This window comes from Pelodiscus sinensis, chromosome 17, assembly GCF_052426305.1.
Source record: "Pelodiscus sinensis isolate ZL-2025 chromosome 17, ASM5242630v1, whole genome shotgun sequence".
Lineage (NCBI taxonomy): Eukaryota > Metazoa > Chordata > Testudines > Trionychidae > Pelodiscus > Pelodiscus sinensis.
Window position 1 is genome coordinate 31,926,224 of NC_143068.1, and position 23,902 is coordinate 31,950,125.

The following is a 23,902-nucleotide window of genomic DNA, read 5'->3' on the forward strand; positions in this document are numbered from 1 at the left end:
TCACTCACCTGCGCCCGCAGCGGGCCGGGGAGCGGGTGTCGCCGGCGGGGGGGCGCGAGAGTCTCCCGGGCGGGGGGGGGGGGAACGGCTCCTCCTGACGGGCCGGGCCGCGTCTCCTCAGCAGCCCCCGCCGCTGCCAAGCCGCGCGAGCGAGCGGGACCGGCGACACGGAGCCGAGGGGGCGGGGGAGGCGCCAGTCAGAGGATGAGGGAGGCGGCGTGCGCGCTCACTCACGCCTTTTCCTCCCTTCCCGTGCCGCGGGCACGCGCACGCCGCCTTCCCCGGCTCGCGACATTCCCAGGGGGCGGGGCCGGCATGCGGAGTTCCCCCTCTCGGCCGCAGGCGTGCGCGCGCCCCTGTCACTCACCCCGGCAAAGGGGGCGGTGTCTGGGCGGGGAGGGGGCGTGGCCCTGCTGGGAAACACCTGGGCAGGGACCGGCTGGGCTGTGCGTCAGACGCGGCCTGGTAAAGAGGGGGGGAGTGGGGAAGGGTCCTGCTGCTCGTTGAATGGTTGTATCCTGCTCCAAACAAGCATGCGGTGGAGGCGGATGCTCCTCCTCCTCCCCCTCCCGTCTCTGGGGTTGCAGGAGGTTGCCAGTAGGGATGATACATTTGGATTGATCAACTAATTGAGTAGTACGAAAGCTCATCATCTAATAAACCATCTTGTTAGTCTTTAAAGTGCGACATTGTCCTGCATTTTGCTTCAGCTACCCCAGACTAACACGGCTACATTTCTATCACTATTCTCCATGGTGTGTGTGTGGAAAATATAAGGGGAAACCTGGTTTCCCTGTTCTTGCCTGGTTCCTGCTGTGCCTCTGCTTTCCTATCCTGCCTCTTCCCAGTGCTATGATGGTCTGGGGGGAACTGTCTTTTAAGGCAGCTCCCATCACCATCAACTTCTGCTTTACACACACACACACACACACACACACCACCACCCCCCTCCCCCACCTTGCTGCCTCTGATACAGAGGCAGCAAAAAGGGGGGAATGCAAGTAATGGACTACTGACTACTCTTTTACATCCATAAAAATGGCCATATTGGGTCAGACCAAAGGTCCATCTAGCCCCCTATCCAGTCTGCCGACAGTGGCCAGTGCCAGGTGCCCCGGGGGGGGGGGGGGGGAGGGGGGGGGGAGGGGTGGACCTTAGACAATGATCAAGCAATTTGTCTCCTGCCATCCATCTCCACCCTTTGACAAACAGAGGCCAGGGACACTATTCCTTACCCCTGGCTAATAGCCTTTTATGGACCTAACCTCCATGAACGTATGTAGCTCTTTTTTAAACTGTGTTGTAGTCCTACTGGCAAGGAGTTCCACAGGTTGACTACACGCTGTGTGAAGAACTTTCTTTTATTAGTTTTAAACCTGCTACCCATTAATTTCATGTGGGCTGTGTCTAGACTGGCATGATTTTCCTGAAGTACTTTTAATGGAAAAGTTTTCCATTAGAAGCATTTTTGGAAAAGAGCATCTAGATTGGCACAGACGCTTTTCCGCAAAAGCACTTTTTGCGGAAAAGCGTCCGTGCCAATCTAGACGCTCTTTTCCACAAAAAAGCCCTGATCCCCATTTTCTCGATTGAGGCTTTTTTGCGGAAAACAAATCTGAGCTGTCTACACTGGCCCTTTTGCGCAAAAGGACTTTTGCCTGAATGGGAGCAACACAGTATTTCCGCAAAAAGCACTGATTTCTTACAGTAGGAAGTCAGTGCTTTTGCAGAAATTCAAGCGGCCAGTGTAGACAGCTGGCAAGTTTTTCCGGAAAAGTGTCTGATTTTCCGGAAAAACTGGCCAGTCTAGACACAGCCGTGGTGTCCTCTAGTTCTTACATTATGGGAACAAGTACATAACTTTTCTTTAGTCACCCTCTCCACACCACTCGGCTGTGTCTAGACTGGCCAGTTTTTCCACAAAATCATCTGCTTTTGCGGAAAAACTTGCCAGCTGTCTACACTGGCCACTTGAATTTCCGCAAAAGCACTGACGATCTCACGTAAGATTGTCAGTGCTTTTGCGGAAAAACTATGCTGCTCCCGTTTGGGCAAAAGTCTTTTTCCGAAAGACTTTTGCGCAAAAGGGCCAGTGTAGACAGCAGAGATTTCTTTTCCGCAAAAAAGCCCCGATCGCGAAAATGGTGATCGGAGCTTTTTTGCGGAAAAGTGTGTCTAGATTGGCCACGGACGCTTTTCCGCAAAAAGTGCTTTTGTGGAAAAGCGTCCTGCCAATCTAGACGCTCTTTTCCGAAAATGCTTTTAACGGAAAACTTTTCTGTTAAAAGCATTTTCAGAAAATCATGCCTGTGTAGACATAGCCCTCATGATTTCATATCCCTAGTTGCAAACTCTACTAGGGCATGGGTAGGGACACCTGGGCCAGCTGAATAGTCTACTTTGCTACTGTTACAATTTCTGCAGGGTGGATTTGCACTGCTAGGTACTGGCGGGGGGCTTTGCACCAGGTTGCATGGGTGCTGCTGGAACTCACTGTGGCGCTCCTAGCAAGATTCGCCACTTCCACCCTCACTAACAGCCTTTTGTAATCCTCTTAATCAAGGATGTATGTCACTAAGGAAAAGCACGAAGGGAGCCAGTAAATATAATTTTACTTCTGGCCCCCTCCCAACTTTGCAACTGCTCTTGCCAGGGGGGGAAAATTATCCCCTAGTAGTAGATAGAAAAAGATGGAGAAGCTCCTCTGTAGCTATGGGACAGCTGCTGAAGGCCAGGATACAGTTGTATTTTAAATAGGCAAATCAGTGTATTGTACTCGCCTCTCCTCGTGTAATACCTTTAGGGCTCCAAAATTAAGAGAGAGAATAAGAACCCTAATCTTTTAAAAAAAAAAAAAAAGCCATGTTCCCTGACCGGGAATCGAACCCGGGCCGCGGCGGTGAGAGCGCCGAATCCTAACCACTAGACCACCAGGGAGCGCTGATAGAAAAGGTTCCTACACCCTTAACTTCTTATCAATTATTTATTTTCATTTCCCTTTCTAGTCTATCAAGGGGAAGTGGGGGAGGTAGCACCTTTTATTGGTGCAGCTTCTGTTGTTGACAGAAAGAAGCTTTAGAGCTGGTCCTGAAGAAAGGCTCTGTGCAATCCCAAAAGGTATTACGTCACCTCCCTCCTCTAATATCCTGGGTCAGACTGCAAGACAGCACAGCCCATTGAATGCTCTGCCTACATTTAACGTGCTCTGCCAATACATCATTGTTAACTAGAATGACTTGGATGATGCTACACTGCATGCTCCAAAGAGCACCGCCTTTCTTCAACCATCTTCAGAGCTTCCAGACTCAGACTTGCCTATGAAAACCTGCCCAGCGTGTTCTTAGCTGTGGTCATTTGATCTACTTCTGTGCAATGCCATGCGTGACATTTCTCAGCCATGAAAAAAAAATCACTGATGCCTTTTCTCCCCCAGCCCCAGCTAAACAGAAGAGGAGAGGGGGGTGGCAGGAGCCTTTCCCCTGACACCTCCCCAGAAGCAAGGGAGGCTTAGCTGGAATCGGGAGCAGCTAGGCACTTAGGGGAGTCAGAGGGCTGCAGAAAGAGAGCAGGAGTGACTGGGAGGTAAAGCCTGGGGCATCACCCTGGATGGCCAGGCTGGGGTGAGATTGCTGGGGCAATAGATGTTCGGGGCTGTTTCCATTGGTCCCCATGCTCCCCTGTCCTTTTTCAGCCTCTGCCCCCCCCCTCCCATTTTTTCACATGTCCCCCATCTAGCTTCTTCTACCATTGCATCACATCCCCTCTCCCCCCCCCCCGCTGCTGTGGCTGGGAGGAGCTGCAAGATAGCCTCGTGACAGCAGGGAGAACGGGGGGGGGGGGGCACGTGGCTGGCAGACGGACGCCACACACCACGACAGTGGCACTTGCTGACCTGGGAGGAGGAGCTGCAGTCTCCTCCTGGGGCTTGCTTCCTTGCAACCCGGCTAGATGCAAAGCTATTGCAGCTAGGTAGGAGAGAAGAAGAGGTGATGAGAGTCAAACGACATACAAGGCACATCTCGTCAGCCCTGCATGGATCTTAGTGGTGGGCTAATGCCTAGAGTTCAGGGTAGTTAACACTTTCCATTAAATCTTAATTTTCCAGGTGCTTATAGCATAGGAACTTAGCAGACTCCCAGGCTGTGTCAGCAGCTTTTCCGGAAAAACTTGCCAGCTGTCTACACTGGCAGCTTGAATTTCTGCAAAAGCACTGACTTCCTACTGTAAGAAATCAGTGCTTCTTGCGGAAATACTATGCTGCTCCCATTCGGGCAAAAGTCTTTTTCCGAAAGACTTTTGTGCAAAAGGCCCAGTGTAGACAGCAGAGATTTCTTTTCTGCAAAAAAGCCCCCATCGCGAAAATGGCGATCGGGGCTTTTTTGCAGAAAAGCGCATCTAGATTGGCCACGGACGCTTTTCCGCAAAAAGTGCTTTTGTGGAAAAGAGTCCTGCCAATCTAGACGCGCTTTTCCGAAAATGCTTTTAACGAAAAACTTTTCCGTTAAAAGCATTTCCAGAAAATCATGCCAGTGTAGACGTAGCCCCAGAGTCATCCCACCAGAATCCAGTCTCTGGCAGCAGCTTACACCTCCAGAGGAGGCTGTAAGAACTCTGCCGCAGCAGATGTGGAATACTCAGACCCCCACATTGAACTCATCTTAATCTCTAATAGCAACTGGTTTAAAGCCCCAAACCACAAAGATTAATTTCCCTTCTAGAATTTTTGTTAGCATAATTTATAAGCACCCTAGGTGTTCTCATTACCCATATAAATGTCCAGTCTTGCTAAGCTTTTGGTATCAACTTTGGCAAATTTTAACTGCTTGGAACCAACCTTTCACACTTTCTCTCTGCCTCAGTAGGGATTTCCTTTTTAAATCTGAGCAAAAGAGATTAAGAGAAATGAGATGGGTGAGATAAATCATCATTGGTGATTCCTCGACTGGAGGATGATCTGTCACTGATTTACATATGGGTCCTGAGATGACTCAGGAGTCTGATGCTGGCACCGCAGGTCTGCCCGCATTAGTACAGATATTTTCTGGTAGGTCAGCTGCCTGCTGGGAGAAAGTTCTTTCTTTTTCCTTTCTCCGCCCTCTGTTCTTAGCTGTGAGGGCAAGAGTCTTCTCCTCCAAGTAGGCCACTGCCTGATGGAGGATGTGGCACTAGTGAGATACATACATTATACATCTCGCTTTCAAGCCTCCCAAAATCACATCACTTGGTTCCATTTCAGTCTGCTTTCCCGGCTTAACATTCACCATGCACAAAGGCTGCGTCTAGACTGGCATGATTTCGTGGAAATACTTTTAACGGAAAAGTTTTTCCATTAAAAGTATTTCCGCAAAAGAGTGTCTAGATTGGCAAGGATGCTTTTGCGCAAAAAGTGCTTTTGCGCAAAAGCATCTGTGCCAATCTAGACGCGCTTTTGCGCAAGAAAGCTCCAATGGCCATTTTAGGCACCTGGCTTTCTTGTGCAAAAAAATAAGTGCCTGTCTACACTGGCCCTCTTGTGCAAGTATTCTTGCGCATGAGGGCTTATCCCTGAGTGGGAGAATGAAAGTATTTGCGCAAGAAGCACTGATTTTGTGCATTACAAAGTCAGTGCTCTTGCGCAAATTCAAGCTGCCAGTGTAGACAGCTGGCAAGTTTTTGCGCATAAGCGGCCGCTTTTGCGCAAAATCTTGCCAGTCTAGACGCACCGAAACAGTGTATGGAGTTCAGATGGAGAACACAGTAGAGGAGCAGATAAAATGAAGATTTTTCCCCTGGAAGATGCTTCATTTACCATTTTATATTGCAGAGGATCTCTGTTACTTGCCAAATCTCTTCAAATGCTAGAAAAGGTGTGCATCTGACCACTCCGAGGTCACTTCCATACTCTACTAGGTCTCCACGATAGCTCATGTCCACAGCGTTCGAGGAAAGCTGACTGACATGTTTGTTTTGTGTTTTCAAGTCACTCAGAGACATTTGAAGTTACACATTTGTCTTGTTGGCATTTGGGCTTTTAACACATAAAAATAAACGCAGCTTATTTTGAGCTATGTTTTAAGGCATCTTTAAAAGCATCCTTTTTATTGTAACCCACCTTTAATCATGACTGTCAATTTGTGGTATGTGTGTTATTTAAAATGACTGAGATGGTTTTTGTTTTGCACAGGAAAGATGGCAGCTATAGCACAGTAATATATCACTTTCATGTTTTTATGTACACACACAAAAAAAGACTCAAAGTCTGGGCATTTGTCCCAGTTGCTTACATTTCCAGGATGTGTCTGTTTATTCTCCCAATGGTGATATCATTGTCCATGTAGGATGTTGAAATTGTGAACTTCCTTCAAGCTTATGCCTTTGGAAATATGAATCCACCATTGTTTAAGCAGGGAACTCTGGTGCCTTTGCAGTGTTTCATGAAGCCCTGGCATAGCTGGGTTTCAAGCACTGAGTCTCACATAGAAGCTCTGCAGAGTTGAGTAGAAGGTTCAAAGGGTGTCACATGCATTGATACCCGTCAGTCAGTTCCAGTTTGCCTTTTTATTACCCTTAAGGAGATTGTCCTGAGCCTGGTACTATTCAAAATTTTCATGAATGGCATGGACAATGAAATGCAGAATACTGTATGCTTATAAAATCTGCAGGTGACACCAAGCTGGAGGGGGTCACAAGTACTTGTGGAGGACAGGATTAGAATTCAGAATGACCTTGGCAAAATTGGAGAATTGGTCTAAAATCAACCAGATGAAAATCAATCAAGACCAGCGCAGAGTTGCAAAATACTACAGTTCGAAAGCAAAAATCAAATACACGAACACAAAACGGGGAACAACTGGCTAGTGTAGCAGGGTCAGGATTTACTGTCATGGTGTCCTCCGAGGTCTCCTGCTCCACCGATGAGGATAACCAGAAGGCTGTGTGCGTGTGCACTCAGTGGTGTGGGCCATGTTGACTTGCGCAATTAGTCACCATAGCAGGCTCCAAGAAGAGCCCCTAAAGACTATAAATCAGATGGGCCAGGTTTATTGTGAATCAAAGTACAGTCACAGCTGCCAGTAGACTCTACCGAACCGCTACACATCACTCCTGAAGTGTCAGGCTGCCACCCTCTGACATACTTAGGTACCACCCATCACGTCGTGGCTTGATTCGAACATCTCTATCCATCATGCTGACAGTTCAGACCCTTTCCTGAACCTGGGTCGGTATCTGTGGGGAGTGAGGGTACCAAGGTCTTTTTTAACGAGCTGCTGTTACCATCCTTTTGGAATATACTTTCAGTCTCTGACCAGTACCAATTACTGTTCTACACCTGGACCTATTACCAATTCGTGTTTTGCACACTCAGCCCTATTCGTGCCAAGTTCTGTGAGCAAGGGCCTGCCGCTTGCTCACAGCTTCGCTTTGCTTTATATTAGCCAAGTGTTGTCCAGGGTTAGCTAGGCCTCAGGCCTCAAATCAGGCCTGTGCTATATGGGCGTTTGTTTCATCTTACTACAGCTAAGTAGTAGTATATGTTGGATCTCCCTGGTCTGGCACCCTCGGAGCCTGAGGAATCCCGAACAAAGGAGTTTGCTGCCTAGGGAAGGTCAACTCCAGCTCCTCTGCAGCAGGCCCTTGGGTTCTCCCAGGGAGCTGCCAGTCTCATGGCTGGGCTCCTCTCCTAGCTGCCAACCCCACTGCCGGCACCTACCACTGGGCTCCACTGCTGGACCCATACGGGCTCCCTGCCCTCAAGCTGCCAACCCAGCTCTGCTCCCAACCCCAGCCAGGCTGCTCCCTGCCGCTCACTGGCTCACTGGCTGCCAGACTGGCTCTGCTCTCAGCCCTGGCCAGTTCTTCAGCCGCTGGCTCAGCTCTGCTCCTGGCTGCTGATTCCCTGGTCACCAGACCAGCTCTGCTCCTGGACCATCCATGTTGCCAAACCAATAGTGCCAGACCAGAGACGTTCCACTGTACTGAGGAAAGAGATGTGGGGATTGTAGTGGAGCACAGATGGAAGAAGAGCCTAACACTGTGACGCAGCTGCAAATATCCGGCAAATGTCATTCTGGTGTACGTTAAAGGAGGGCCATAGGTAAGACATGGCAGGTAACTGTCCCACTCTACCAGGCATTAGTAAGCCTCTGCCGGAGCACTGTGTCCAGTTCTGTGTACCATGCTTCAGGAAAGATGTGGAGAAATTAGATAGAGAGCAGAGGAGAGCAGCAAAAAGTATAAAAGGCTTTGAAAATGGTGGCAATCTGAAGGCAGTGGGCTGCAGGAGTCTGGTGTGTGGGTTCAGGGAGTTGGGTGTGTGGGTTCATGTTCCCTGAATAGGCTGCCAGAGACTATTGCTCAGCCATCAGATCAGACAGGCACCTGAAACTCACCAGGAGCAGGCCTGGAGTGCAGCCTACTGGAACACCTGCTGCCAGTTAAGGCCTGCCGACCCACTATAAAAGCCTTCCTCTCAGGCAAGGAGGGGTAGTGGCAAGGGAAAAAGCTAGAGGCTGCAAGGGGGAGGTTTCTTCCAAGACACCAGGGAAGCAGTATAGAGGGAGTGCTTGGGGAAGTAGCCCAGGGAGGGGCTGCTATTCAGTGGGGATAAAGGTAAGAGCTGCCACATAGGCCCTGGAGCAAGTGAGTGGGACTGAGTTCCCCATAACCCTACCCCTGCCAGTGGGCTGCTAACAGGGGAAAAGGACCCTTGGACTGTGGAGGAGCTCGCCCTCTAAACTAGGGACTGGCTGATGATAAAAGTGGCTCATGAAGCGGGGTACCCTAGCCTCTGAGAAAAGCATGCGGCAGTGGTAGGGTCACCGTGAACCTCTGAGGCACACAAAAACCTCCCAGGGAGTGCAGGACCCAGGAGGCACAGCCTGAGCTCTGCCACAAAATCTATGAGAAGAGTTTTTTTTTTTTTAAACTGGACATGATGGCTGTGTCTAGACTGGCACGTTTATCTGCTTTTGCGGAAAAACTTGCCAGCTGTCTACACTGGCCGCTTGAATTTCCGCAAGAACACTGACGATCTCATGTAAGAAATCAGTGCTTCTTGCGGAAATGCTATGCTGCTCCCATTCGGGCAAAAGTCCTTTTGCGCAAAAGGGCCAGTGTAGACAGCTCAGATTTGTTTTCCACAAGAAAGCCCCGATCGCGAAAATGGCGATCAGGGCTTTTTTGCACAAAAGCGCGTCTAGATTGGCACGGATGCTTTTCCGCAAAAAGTGCTTTTGCGGAAAAGCATCCGTGCCAATCTAGACGCTCTTTTCCGCAAATGCTTTTAACGGAAAACTTTTCTGTTAAAAGCATTTGCAGAAAATCATGCCAGTGTAGACGTAGCCGATTAGTCTTGAGAAAAGTAGACTTAAAGGGAGCCCAATTACAGTAATCGAATACGTTAAGGGCTGCTAGAAAGAGAACAACTGTCCTCCATGTCTGCTGAAGGTAGAACAAGAAGTTATGGGCTTCATCTGCAGCAAGAAAGATTTAAGTTAGATACAGGGGGAACTCCATGGCTGTGTCTACACTGGTGTGATCTTCCGCCAAAGCAGCTGCTCTTGCACAAAAACTTGCTGCCTGTCTACACTAGCTGTGTGTTCTTGCGCAAGTAAACCAACGTTCTACTGTATAAAATCAGGGCTTCTTGCCCAAGAACTATGATGCTCCCGCTCAGGAATAAGCCCTCTTGTGCAACTGTTCTTGCGCAAGAGGCCAGTGTAGTCAGGCAACATGAATTTCTTGCGCAAGAAAGCCCTATGGTTAAAATGGCCATCAGAGCTTTCTTGCGCAAGAGAGCAACCACACTGCCATGGATGCTCTTGCGCAAAAGCACATGCCAGTGTAGACGCTCTCTTCTGGAAGAGTTTTTGCACAAGAACTCTTCGGCAAAAGAGTTCTTGCGCAAGACGCTGCCAGTGTAGACGTAGCCCATACCTATAAGGATTGTCATACTCTGGAATAAATTTCCAAGGGAGCTCATAGCATCCCTGTTATCAGTGATTTTTAAGAACTGGTTGAACAAACTGTCAAGAATGGCATACATTTATTTGCTGCTGCTTCCATACAAGGGTCTGGACGAGATCACTTCTTGCAGTAATATGCATTAGTACAGCTTCACCATTCTGACAGACATTTAACCACCTTGTTTAACCACCCTGAGCTACATTTTTAAGAAATAAATTATAATGCATTCACTAATCAAATAATCAGGCTGAATGCTGTAATGCTGCAGTAGTGCCATTCATTACCTCGGTAGACAAGTGCCCACTCTGAAAAATCACCAAGCAGAATTGAGCTACGCTGTGACCTCATAATGCTCCAAGCAAGTGAAGAGAGAGATAAACATGCTCATTAGTATTCCTTGAATTGATTACATGCTGAGACAGATCCACGGTCCATCCTATCTCCAGCTGTGGGCTGCTCCTAAATGGAAGATAATTCATTATTATTCAATAATATTTATGTTCCTATAGCACCCAGACTTCAACAGAATCAGGTCCCCAATGCATTAGAGCAGGGGTGTCCAAACTTTTTTCAAAGAGGGCCAGATTTGATGAAGTGAACATGTGTGAGGGCTGGCCATTTTGCCTGACATTCTTTGAACCATTAAAATTAAATGCAAATTAACTATTTTATGCAAAGTTTATTGCAAACGGCATACTTTTCATTTCGTCACATGGATGACAAATCTAAACAGGTGTTAAATCACTCTGCCTTTCATATCTGAAGGCCAGATGAAAAAAAAATCCAAGAAGCTGAAATATATGTCAGGAACATTGTAAAGTACATTACATATTATTGGTAATAAAGGTTGTCTGTCAACTTTTAAGTTAAAAAAATATGAACAGGAACATAACACCAAGTATACATGTTGTGTCCAAATATATTTATAACTGATTTAGACCAACTGACATTAACTGAAATTTTACAATGTATTCATCTCAATACATATGGATTCGTTGGGGGCCATAAAAGATAGATATTGCCAAATTACCTGGGGGGCCATATTAAACCGGAACACGGGCCGCAATTGGCCCGCGGGCCGGACTTTGGACATGCCTGCATTAGAGGGAACAAAGCCTGTGCAAACAATTCAGGGTATGATCCCCACTCCAAACTGCTTACTCTCTAAGGCCGTGTCTACACAGCAGGGCTGAAACCACAATAAGCTACAACACTTCAGCAACGTCAATTGAGTAGTTTAAGTTGAAACAGCTTAATTCAGCTTTTGACACTGAAGTCGAAGGAAGAACACTCTTCTTTCCACTTCCCTTACTCCTCGTAAAATGAAGATTACAGGAGTTGGAGTAAGAAGTCCTCCAGCTCGCCATTATTTCGAAATAAAGCCTTGTAGTTTAGACACGGACTATGTTCTTTAAGAATAATGTCAGTTTTATGCTTCTCTCTAATCCTCCAAAACTGAAGAAACAGAGGGTAATGGCTAACCCGAGACACATTTTACCTACAACGGGGTGGGGAGCCTAAAGCCTAGGAGCTGAATTTGGCTACCAAAGCTTAGGGCAGCCCGCTCTGGTGGTCCGGCCCCTCTGTCATCCCCTCATGGTGCTGGAGAACACACTCTACTAGCCTGGGACAGCCTAGGCTGTAAGCTTCTCTTCTTCTCAGTCAGGGGCCGTGACAGTGAGGGGTGGGTTTTTTTTGTTGTTTTTGCTTCTCACTTGTGTGTGGTCCCCCACTGATTTTTTTCTGTGGGTCAGCGGCCCTGGCCCCTGACCCAAAAACAGTCCTTCTCCTTCCCCCTCTTCCTCCCCGGATCTACAATAACTGCAGAAAGCTTTCCCTCTTGGACATTAAAAGGAGAAAAATCAGATTTCTTCATCTGTGTTTTGGTCCTTTGGGACCGCTGCCATAGTTGATGGCTTTTTTATATATAAATTATTAATGCCCTTATATTTCAATTAAAATATTTTCACTGACGGGGATGGATTATTGAAAATTAAAGTTACAAACCACCCATTTGAAATCCAGCCACTCCCTGCTTTGATTGTTCGCTTGTTCATTTCCCATCTCTATGGCCCTTGGTGGATGCATGTTGTAACTCCTGTTGCTGAGAAAGAACTGCTTTTCAACACTGTGAATTTTCAGACTGGCACAGGAAAGTGGCCAAGCCTTGCGTGCCTGAGTTACTTCTCTACAAAAGCTGACTTCAGTCACCCCAAGGGTTGGGTTTGTTTGTTTTTTAATGAAGTATCAAATTCTCCAGGATGAGGTGAATCTCTGATACGCCTTTATATGTGAGCAGCAGATCCTCTCAGGCAGATAGTTTAGCTCCATTTTCCATCCAACAACTGTAATCTTGCCCACTTTTCTAGCTGCACTGAGGGAGACCCAAGATCAAAACACCTGTCCAGGGCACAGAGTAAATAGATATCACTGTCTTAATATCCCAGTGGTAGGTGCTTAAGAAACATTACACATTAGATGGAGTCCCAGAGGTTTGCACCATGAATATCTTCCTTACAACCATGAAAAGAAATACAGCAACTGTGGGGTCAGAAAAGGATCCTTCTGAGTGGTCGGAGAGGGTCCAAGATGCAGTGTCACTGCCATGCAGTCATCAGCTTGAGTATGGGAGAAACATCAGTATTAACTAAAAGGTATCCAACCGGGTAAAAATTAGCCCCAGAATCTTGGGCAAGCACAGCTGGGAATAAAACTCCACCCGCAGTTAAAATGCAGACCATTGAATAGAAGCACTTATAAATTCAGAGCAACAAGAAACAACCATGTTTAAAAAAAAAAAGCCAGAGAAAAGGGAATGAGGTTACGTTCCACATTCTGCCGGCAACCTTCTTTTAATAATTTATGAACACCGCCTGGTGACCTGGTTTTGGAGATATTTTCTGTATATATACATTGATTAATAAAGGAGTTGTCAGGGAAGGCAGAAGGGAACAATGGCTCAATATAAGCCACTCCTCAGAAAACAGGTTAAGAGACAAAGCCTGAACTACTAGCTTGGAAGATTCTACTGGCCCGTACCAACCAATTTACAGAACCAGTTTGGGTGACTCAGGTGAACGCCTAGGAAATCACTCTGCTGGGATTAAGAGAATAGAGCCGTCAGTCATGTGAGACAAAGGTCCTAGCAGGGGCAGGGATTATTTTGGCTGCCATGGGGGGGTGGGGGGAGAAGAGGGTACAATTGACTCATGCAGGTTGTGTTCAAAAATCTTTCTTTACATGCTTTGTTCCTCATATTAAAACAGTATTTGGGTTTTAAGTCGTCTATTTTGTTCCTGTAAAAACAACACTCAGTCCTGTGGCACCTTAAGAGACTAACTAAAGTATTTGGTCAGGAGTTTTCATGGATAAAACCCAATTCATCAGATGATTTCATCTGATGAATTGGGTTTTACCCACAAAAGCTCCTGACCAAATACTTTAGTCAGTCTCTAATGTGCCACAGGACTGAGTGTTTTTTTACAGTTACAGACTAACACTGTTGAGCCTCTGAGACTTATTTTGTCACTGCATCAATGCCTTTGGTTACAAACTGGCACAAGGAAGAACTACAGATACCACACCCAGTCAGACCTACTAGGAAAACAAAGTTAGCACACTGGGTGTGGTAGCTGAGGGCCTGTTCTGGAAGCAGAATTGCAGATTTCCACTCCGTGGAAGTTAGACAAGAGGCCTGCCAATTGACTGAGAGGGCTGCATGCAGACCAGAAAGAGGGCAAGATGCAGGTAGTCCTGTAATGGTAACAAGACCTATGTGTGTGACTTCGAGAAGAACACTTACCCTCTCGGAGCTAGAGCTTTAAAGGGAATTAAGTGCATAACTCATATGGGAGTCTCATATTGAAATCTAAAGGGAATTACCTTTAAATGTAGCCCTTCAGTCCTATTTCCTCTTCTGCAAAAGGACAACAGTTTTCAAATGACACAGATGTAGTCAGATGGTTTATCAGTGTTTGTAAAGCACTTTTAGATCCTTTGATGGAGGTATTGTACAAACGCAAATCTCTTCTCCCATCCGTGACAGCAACTGCAGCAACTGTCTCTGGGGATTTGGACTTTGCTTGCAACCTTGCCCTCGCACTCGGGGCGTATCTACACAGCAACGTTATTTAGGAATAACTGATGTTATTCCAAAATAACAAAAAGCACGTCGACACAGCAAGCCTTTATTTCGAAATAATGGCAAGCTGGAAGACTTCTTACTCCGACTCCTGTATCCCTCATTTCACAAGGAGTAAGGGAAGTCGAAGGAAGAATGTTCTTCCTTCGGCTTCCTGCTGTGTAGACAGCGCCATAAGATGAATTAAGCTATTACGACTTCTGCTACACAATTGACGCAGCTCAAGTTGCTAGCTTAATTCGACTTTTGCCCTGCTGTGTAGACGTGCCCTGACATAAAATATCTTCAACTGTAATTCTTGAGTGAACAGCTTCAGACAAGCAAACATTCTTGCCTTATTGCTCAGCCAGCAAGGAGATGTACCAGGGACTGACACATTCCCTGTCTGGCCTTGGATGAGAAAGGTATTTTGATAGCTCATGGCTAGGTGGTAACAGGGAGAACTTGAGACAATAGACCAAGTCCTGTTCACTGAGGAGAGCAGTCGCCCTCCTCTAACGGGATCAGGTGAAGAGAGAGGAGTAAGACCGTGCGCTCACTGCAACAAAGAGGCTCTTTCTACTGTAGCATCCAGAATGCAAGGAAGTGCATGAGATTCTCAAATTACCAATTCAAAAAGACCTAAAAAAATCAGTGGGAAAAGTTGTGCTTAGCCCTGGGAGAAAGGCGGTGCACTGCATCATGTAGCAACAGGCCACAAGATCAAATACAAACTGTAGTAACAGAGAGAGAGGATGAAATCCAAAATCCAGCATGTTAATTCCACCCTGAGCAATTCATAACCATATCTGACAACTCAGAGGGCTGATTTCCTTAGGGGATGTCTACACTTTGCAGCTTTTAGCAACAAAAGTCAGCATACGTAAATTCTGTTTGTTGGCACTTTTGCCAACAAAATACTTCCACCCTCCAACGAGCAGGTTTCACTTTCTGGGGAGGAGAGCGCTCCTGCCGACAAAGCAGGTGAAAAGGTTTCTTAGGCAGTTGGGTGTTCAGTAGGTTGTTTGGTAACTCTCGCTCATTTCAGGGGTGAGAACAGGAAAAGAAGGGTTTTTTTTTTTTTTAAAAAGCCATCCCCTATCGTAAAGTGTTCTCAAAGGCAGGGCCAGCCAAGAGTTTTTGGCACTCTAGATGAACTATGACTTTGTTGTGCCATCTCTAACCCCATTCACACTTGCACTTGCCCGAGCAAAACGTTGTCATTCCTGGGAGGGAGGGGAGGTTTAAGCACCTTGATAAAACTTGTTAATGGGAAGTGTAGACATACCCTTACTCTTTCACCTATGTGTAGCTGGTTATGTCCCAGCTTAAATAAACTGAAAACTGAGCTGGTGCTCTGGATTTCCCTCCACCCACGCACCTTTTCTACACCTCAAAAATGCTTTAGCATCTGGTGCTTTCAACAATGTTGCATGTCTGCATTAATGATAGGACATGGCCTCATGTTTGGAAATCAGACAGCACAAATAAACAAGCAAACAGCTTCTGTGGCCAGCAAACAGAAGTCTCCATGGCATCCCTCTGAAAGGGGAAAATATTTCCTTACGAGGACACAGAGCTCTGCTGTCTTTCCCTGAAACATGTCTGCTCCACATTCATCCTTATCCAAAAGGAGCCCCAAACTAACCCCATACTCAGAATTTCTCCTTTCCTTGCACCGCTACAGTCATACATAACTGTCAACATGGCTCCCAAGAAGCTAGTTTCCAAGATTATCATGTTAAAAATTTAAGCGTTTCAGCCGCGGCTTTTCTATATTCCAAGTTTCTCAGGCTTGAAGACCTTCCAGAATTGTTGCTGCTGCTGCTGCCAAAGATCAAATATCTACCCTAACAGAAGCCCAAAATAAAGTGGAGGAGGAGTTATTGGAAGGAAGCTTAAGATCAAGTTCTATTAATCTTTAACATACATTTTTAACAGAATGTTGTATGCGAGAAATCCCCAATTCAAGCAGATCAATGATAAGGACAGCAATGATGAATCAGTGGCAAGAACTGACACTTCTTGTGCAATGACAGTTCCATAGCCTTAGAAGCCCACTTACATGTCATGCTTTCATTGAAGACCTAGCTGTTTAAGAATTGAATGGGGGGTTTTTAGGCAGTTGGATGTGCAGGAGATTATGTTTGGAAACTCCAGCTCATTTCAGTGGTGAGACCAGGAAGAGAAGGTTTTTTTAAAAAAGCCATCCCCTGTTCTAAATTATTCCCAAAGGCAGGGCTGGCCCAAGGGATTTTGGCACTGCAGGCGAACTATGACTTTGGTATGGCCCCCCACCTCATTCATACCGAGCTCCAGTTTTCTTTTTATCTGTCATGGTGTTAATTTTCTGAAAAATGTTAAACACCTGTTTCAACTAAGTTATCGAAATAGAGAACAATTCTATTTATGTTAAATTAAATTGGTCCCAGGAAGCAGCTGCTGGCTAGGCAGCACAGGCCCTGCCCTAAGTCCCCAACATGCCTCCCAATCCCCTGCCCCAACTCCTGTACCTCCCAACAATACCAGCCCAAGCAATGCCAGGTAAATCTTCTAGTATTAATATTTAAAAAAAAAAAAAAAATCACTTGTCTAATTTGGCTCTTCTTAAAGCCTAGAACCTAAGGCAACCCACCTAGTTTGCCTGTGTGGCCAGGACAGCCCTGCCCACAGGGAATGAAGAAATGGCCAAATATAAATGAAAACAGTATCTGAGGGGATGAGGGTGATCTGACCTTTCTGAAGAACTAGTCAGGGGCTCATTCCCCGAGAGTCATTTTTTGGCCTACGGTTGTTTAACCAGTTGCCAGCATCACATATAGCTGTGGCTGTCAGCCAAGGGTATGCAGAGGTCTTCCAGGGGATAAATCAACTCATCTCAGAGTTTGCCTTGTTTTACAACCAGCTACATAAGAAGCACTAGCAAAGTCAGTACACATTTAAAATGTCATACAATGTCTTTATACTGTCATATATACTGAAATGCAAATAGTTACATTCCAATCGATTTTATAATTCTAGGATAAAATGAGAAAGCAATATTTCAGTAAATGTGCTATGACATGTCTGTACTTTTATACAGGCTTTTTAAAAACAAGTACTTTTCAAGTGAGGTGAAACAGGTGGGTATGCAAGAACTCAGTTGCTGAAAGGAGTACACTAGTTGGAAAAGGTAGACTGTCATTGATCATTTTTTTTATATATGTTCTTTTTAATGGGACATGAGCATCCTTCAATGATCCTGCACCTTTTCCCTTCCTAAAACTAGGCTCAAGGCTTCCCAAAGGAGTTGTACTAGAAAGTATGTTCTGCTCTGCCTCTGATGATACCATGAAGTCCACTCATTCCAGCTCATTCATTGCATAGTATGGATGTTAAATATCAGTTAACTGAATAGTTGAGTAACCTCAAGAATTCTTATCAGTCGACTATTCTGTAGGCCAGTGTGCTCCAGCCTCACTCCTGAGGAGACCCCTACCACTCCATGTTGCTGCCTCTATCAGATGCAGCAGTTTAGGATGCCAGGCGGGAGCTGGTCCACGAGGGAAGCCAGTTTAAAAACCAACTCCCCCACACCCCACAGACTAGTTGCCGGTCGCCCTGTGCTGCTACCTCTGATAAGGAGGCAACAGTGTGGGGTGGCAGCAGCCCCTGTGTAGGGGGGTCGGAGCTCCCGGACCTGGCATGAGCTGGAAGTGAGCCGGGCTGCCTGCCCACCTGGCTCCTAATACACTTTAAATGCAGAGCCGCAGCAGGGGTAGGTCCCAAACCGCTTTCAAGCCAGGACTGGACTGCTGGCCAGCCTTCTAAAAAAATGTACTGGCAAGTAGGGGGTGGAGGAAATGCTTATCGGTGAATCAGTTAATTGCATTATGCAATAGGAATGTAATAGCATAGTCGATTAACAACTCCTACATATCAAGGTCCTTTTGGTTCCAGTCTCTCCACTTGACAGGGGCCAGCTCCCCTAATTTTAAACTGCATGCAATTTCCCCTATCCCCTCCTTCAATTAGTTGTGTAAAAAGTTCATGGAAACATACTGTGCGTGTCAACTGATGCTCGCTAGTTGCTGCTGTAGTGAAGTGTAAGATAAGAGGTGCCAGTTTATCAGCTGAAGTATATATAGCACATACAGCAGTTCCCAGTGGACAGAATGACAAACATTACATAGAAGTCACCAGCTGAGATCTCCCTTCCATAATTACTATTGCCCTTGCCATAGTCTTTGCACTTACTCATTCAAATCTCTAAGTTATTGAAGTATAAATGCAGGACCAAAACTTCAATTTGTTTCCCAAAGGAAAGCTTTATTGACAAATTTCCCCAATATTCACCTGCAGAGAGAAACAGTTCAATATCTAAGCGCCAGCAGTCCCCCATTTAACTGACACTGTTTTCCCTTTACTGAGGGGAATTTCAGCCACAAACAAAACTTGGTAAGTGACACTCTACACTCCACCTATATCCTACATCTTCCTTCTAACTTTTCATTATATTCACCCCCCACACACATACCTGAAAAATGGGGGAACAAGAGTGGGCATTGAGGTTTATGATCAGCAGATTCAAATGTCAAAACTTGCTTCTCTAGAGAAGGGCAAAAAAATTGCCACCCCCGAGGGACTCAAACTACAGAAACTATTTTGATATGCATGTGAGGAAACCTGAAGACCTGAGTAAGTCCCACTTAGCCTCTAAGGCACAGAATTGCTCACTCTAGGTTTTTATGTGGAGGCACCTTTGCCTAGAATAAGATCGGGCCACCATAGGGTAACCTTTCATTCTATGGCCCCTGAGTGATAGGGTTGGACAGGAGACTAGCATAACATCCAGACACTTGAGGAATAATTTAGACTCCAGGATTCTCTGCAAGTACTGTAAACAAAGATTTAAGGGTGGAGATATTAGCCAGGAGAATGTAGATTTAGGACCCTCCAAACTGAACCACCTGCACAGTGGCAGTGTAGAGACAAGATTCTCCAGTACAGTGCCCACATTGCTTGACACACAGTTTTGTTCTTTTCTATCCTGGCCACGCTGCTAGCTGCCTTCAGAACTTCTTCCTTAAAGGACAAAGGCATACACTCAAGAACAGAGAAGCAAGTTTTATACACAGGCAACAGAGTGCACCATTGAAATGAAACAACAACTGGCACACAGGCATGCTGCTACTATTGTATGATGCAAAACTCCGGTGCGTCAATCCCAGATTTGTAACCCTCACATTTCTTTCTATATAAAAAGATTATAAACAAGTAAAGCAGAGGTGATGTAAGGCTTGCAATTCAGCTTCAGAATCCAAGGTATCAACTTCCCTATATGATGCTAAAGCTCTCATGTAGCTTTTATTTTTGAAGTTCATTGCATTAAAAAATAAAGATTTTAGTTCTCTTAAAGCTAGAGCATTAGTGTAACAACTAGGCAGCTGCTATAGTTTCCTTTTTGGGAGCCCAGAAAAAAATTGACTGTTTACCCCATTCCCATATTAATGAGAGGTTTTCAACGCCTCTTTGGCTCTGCACTTCTGTGGTAGTGGAAGAGAGCAATGATGGGAGACTGGGAAGAGATGACCAACTACTTCTCTTCGTAAATAATTAAGAACAGAGGGTAGTTGCTGAAAACTGAAGATTGGTATTTCCCAGGCTTCTTCCATAATAGGTCTTCCCACCCTGCCTAAAGAAAAAAAAAAATCTTGCCTACTCAAACAGCTTATCACTGAGTGAGAAATGCATACTTTTGGCACCCAAAAAGGCTGAGTAAACTCCTTTTTGCCTGCTCTCCCAAAAGGACAGCACAGTGATACATTTCATCTACAAACTTTAGTGTAAAATATTTGTGTACAAAATGTTGTTTTTATTTTACTTGACTCCAGCAGCAATGTCTATGTGTGGATGTATGGAGACTTCTCTTCAGAATGGGAACTGCCCCCCTTCCTTTGCACGCTGTTACTGTTGTGAAGAACTAGGGGGGCTCCAGCAGTTGTGCACAGCCGTGCAAAAAGCTACACCGTGGGGTTAGAAAGGAGCGTTGTCCTGGGGGGGGTTGTCACCAGAGCCTGCCGGGGACTGGAGGTCAGTGCTGTTCTCCCTGCTGCCCACCACTTTGGACTGCAAAAGGAAGATAAGTCGTTAAAGGTGATAAGAGAACAACACTGATCTTGCATCCTTAGTGCAAACAGTTACTATTTCTCCAAAGGGTATACTGACAAAGTAAAGTTATTTTCCCTCTGCCCAGGCTATTACCAGTTATTAGTCTTTAGAGACTACACACCAAGAACAGGGATTCTGAAGTGCTATTTACCCCTAAGGCTCTCTGTAAGCACCTTAGACAGTTTCAAGTGAGTTTCACAGACTCTCTTGCATGGAAATTTGTTTAACATGCATATAAGTAGGAATTTAGCAACAAGAGGGTGTTACCTTTATGGTCCCAACTCGGTCTTCAAATGACTTGAAGGTTGCAGAGTTCCTGGAAGGAAAAAAGGCAAGATAAAAATCATAAAGGTAAGCTGCTAGAACAACCGGTTTTTAGTTTGAACAGGTGGAGATTATCAAGCCTGTGAAAGTTCCTTAGCCATTCAAAATGCAAGAGCAGCACCACCACCCACACCGCACCCAAGTCAGTTATCACTCAGCTCACCATTTCCCTGCAAGTTGGGATTCCACATCTGACTGCATATTAGACAGGTGCCATACAGCATGGAAGGCTGCTATTTATACCACACCATTCAGCAATACCTGGTCCTGTCTTAGCACAGCGGGAGGGACGGTAACCTCTCAAGGTCTCTTCCAAGCCCTACACTACTGTGATTTTACTATACAGGAAAGACATTGTTCTAAGGCAACGTTACTCCTGACAGATTTCTGTGCCCCTTACGGCCCACGTATTTGTAATCCCTGCACAGGAGGGGGGAGGAGGGAAGGCTGCAGGTGAACATGCATCTCTTCCCCCTGGAACAGCCTCAGCAATGGAAATAAGGGCTTGGGAGGGAAGGGGGAGTGATCACAGGGTGGAACAAGAGGGGTGTACATGCATGCCAGCAAGTGAGAGAGACTGACTGACTGACAGCCTCTTGTTTGCTACTGCAACTTGCTGGCATGGAAGGGTAGGACTTTTTATTATGCACAAGGCAGGCTATTGTCCCAAGGCAGAAATATAGCTGCCTGCCTGTTTAGTAACATTATGACTGTTTCTATTCTCTGTCAATTCCCCCAGGAGCATAAAACCTGTAAAAGTTATAAAGCTCCTACATTGTCAGAGTGATGCAAAGGAGCATTATAAATGACAGTAAAGGAATCCTCAACTAGGAAAATCCATGTGCTCTCTCACTTTTGTCCTGTGCCAAAGTGGCACAATTGGGTGAGATTATAGCTCAAGTTTTATTTTACTTATTCATGAAAAAAGACTCGAGGGAAAAGAAAACATTTATCAAGCAGTCAATAAAATGTTAGCACAATCAGAACCAAGCACTTCCTAAAGTACCTAGCTAGGTCCAGGACAATGATAAGCAAAACTGTACAACTTTCATGTGTGAAAGTCTGAGAAATTTAAAAAGACACTTTTTTTTGCACTGTTTAGTGATTTAAATGAAAATGCAGCATTGTAACTGGAATGCAGGGCAGTAGGTTACCAAGAGTTTGTAACTTAACTTTAACTATTGAGCATTTCCTAAACACATGATTTTTGTATTGTGCTTTAAATAAATTACCAAAAAAACTGAATCTGATAAGATAATATTGCATTATTTGCCAAATAAAATATGCAGAATTTTGAGCTTTTTTGGCACAGAATCCCCCCAGAAGGAAACAGTCAGGGCCTGATGGACCATTAGCTTGTAAACCAGGGATACAGCAGGAGGTCATCTATACTACTCGTTACAACTGTAATACAATTCTTACAAAAAGTATCTGAATTCTCTTTAGGGACCCTTGAGAGCCACACAATTACAATCTGAGTTTTGGCAGGGTTACAACACTTCGCTTGAGTCCTCATTAGAAGACAGCCTAACAAACTTGCAAACCTATGCAGCAGGCTTCAAAGCCCTGAACTAGTGTTTCTGTAGGAGAAATTACTCCCCAATGCACATCAGCGGTCAACTGAAGGAAACAGATACACAATACACAAAATGGAAGCTGAATGTAAAGTCCCTAGAAGTGGGTTGGAATTAACTACATCTCCCACCCATCCCACTTTTACAGAGACGTTTGCTACATTACCTCATAGCCGGCATACTTATCGAATGGCGAATGGAATAACTGCTACTTGGAAGCATTAAAAATGGAGAAGGAAGAGTTAGACAATTCAAAACAGACGCTGGCAGCACGTGTGGTTAGGTCTTGCATAATTCCCAAACACTTACTGTACCCAACAACCTTAAGGCTGCTGCAAATAGCTGAGGCAATAGAAGTAAGCCACAAAATCCTCTTCTTCCCTCACCCTTCGATACACTGTGCAGCCCAAACGAGAATAATCATAGGATAGTTAGCCTGAATATTTACCAGAAGAAAGGAAGATATGGACAACATGAATGCTGTTTAGAGGCTTTGTGCTTCAACTACTGACAGATTTGCTTCTGTCAGTACAAGGAGCCAAACCTCCCACAGAAAGTAGCTTAATTTAGAAAAAGCTTTTTAAGCACCATATTAGGTCCAAGAGTATCAAGACAAAGCATCTGTCCCAAAATCAAGGACTAGATTATTTTTATTTCAGAGAGAAGAAGTGATGCATTGGCACCACAAAATGAGCTGATAGGGTCCATGACTTGCTTTCTTGTACCAAGTTAAAATTAAACCCTAGTAAAAGTAAGAGGCAGAATATTCCCAGAATTTAGTAACAAGGAGAGGCGAAAGAAGCATGCAGAGAGCATGAGTATGGAACCATTCTGAGCAGTCAGCCAACCACTGAACTGTCAGCCTCTTACTAAAGAAGCTGTTGTCTACAGCCCCATTTACAATACAAATATGACCAAGCTAGGGAATCAATTATAGCACTGCGATTAAAACTCAACCCTCCCTACTAAACTGCAGTCACATTGTTAAGCTAGACAAGAGGCACCTGTTGCAACAAAGTTCCTTAAGTAATCTGTATTAGCAGTGCAGATAGGCTCTAAATAGTCAGCTCTGCAGTGTTCCCTGACCAGAGTAGCATAAAAAAGTAAATCTCCTCTGTTAGCATCCTTGCCAAGTGTCTTACCTAAAGGAATGCGAAAAGGGATGAGCCCTGGAAGCACCCAGCAGCAGCAGCAGCAGCAGCAGGAGAGAAAGGTGAAATGTTAGTTGAGCCCCCAATGTCAAACTGACTGACCCACACAGCTGCCCTTAAGTCTTGCACGCAAATGCCGTGACAGCGAGCCCACCTACATAGAATGAAATATGCCTCAAGAGGAATTAAGAAAGTTGCCCAAGATAGAGCTCTTACCCTACGATCTTATGAAGTTTTACAAAGCTCAATAATGGCAGTTACCTGCAGTAAGAAGTTAGACACCACATTCCAGCACTACTGAATGTAATTCCTGCTGCAAAGCTGGGTTCACACACTCGAGCCATGTCTTCATTAGGCTTGGTCTACACCACCACAGGCCATCAATCGAAGTTATGCAACTTCAGCCATGTGAATAAAGTAGCTGAATTTGAGACACTTAGATCTACTTACTCTGGTGTCTTCACTGCAGTGAGCTGATGGCTGACGCTCTCCCATCGACTCCACATATGCTCCTTGTTCTGGTGGAGTACTGGAGTCAATGGGACAGCACTCGACGGTTGATTTATCAGGTCTATACTAGATGCAATAAAGCAACCTCCACTGGATCGATCGCTGTCCAGCAATCCAGCAGGCAGTGT

At 45.5% G+C, this 23,902-nt stretch overlaps 2 protein-coding genes and 1 non-coding gene across 15 annotated transcripts in view; all 3 read right to left on the reverse strand.

Annotated features, from left to right (window-relative positions):
• Positions 1–304, reverse strand: part of DNAJC5 (DnaJ heat shock protein family (Hsp40) member C5) — a 65,431-nt gene extending 65,127 nt beyond the window's left edge. Inside the window, exon 1 of the mRNA XM_075900992.2 lies at positions 9–304. The gene's annotated coding sequence lies outside the window, so the exon portion shown is untranslated. The remainder of the gene's footprint in view (positions 1–8) is intronic.
• A 2,561-nt stretch (positions 305–2,865) lies between these two features.
• TRNAE-CUC (transfer RNA glutamic acid (anticodon CUC)) lies at positions 2,866–2,937 on the reverse strand. Its single transcript has one exon. It is a non-coding gene; the product is annotated as a tRNA-Glu (tRNA).
• A 7,070-nt stretch (positions 2,938–10,007) lies between these two features.
• The window catches only part of TPD52L2 (TPD52 like 2), a 51,650-nt gene continuing 37,755 nt past the window's right edge, over positions 10,008–23,902 (reverse strand). For 9 of the 13 annotated variants that reach the window (XM_075900983.2, XM_075900984.2, XM_075900982.2 and 6 more), the window contains 2 exons: positions 20,483–20,531; positions 17,000–20,173 (listed from right to left, as the gene is read on the reverse strand). In XM_075900983.2, coding sequence (XP_075757098.1) covers positions 20,081–20,173; positions 20,483–20,531 — 142 coding nt within the window. In that variant the 3' untranslated portion in view covers positions 17,000–20,080. Of the gene's footprint in view, positions 10,405–16,999; positions 20,174–20,482; positions 20,532–22,279; positions 22,322–23,255; positions 23,283–23,902 lie in introns of those variants that run through there. The other 4 variants (XM_089769745.1, XM_089769747.1, XM_089769746.1 and 1 more) reach the window with 2 other exon arrangements.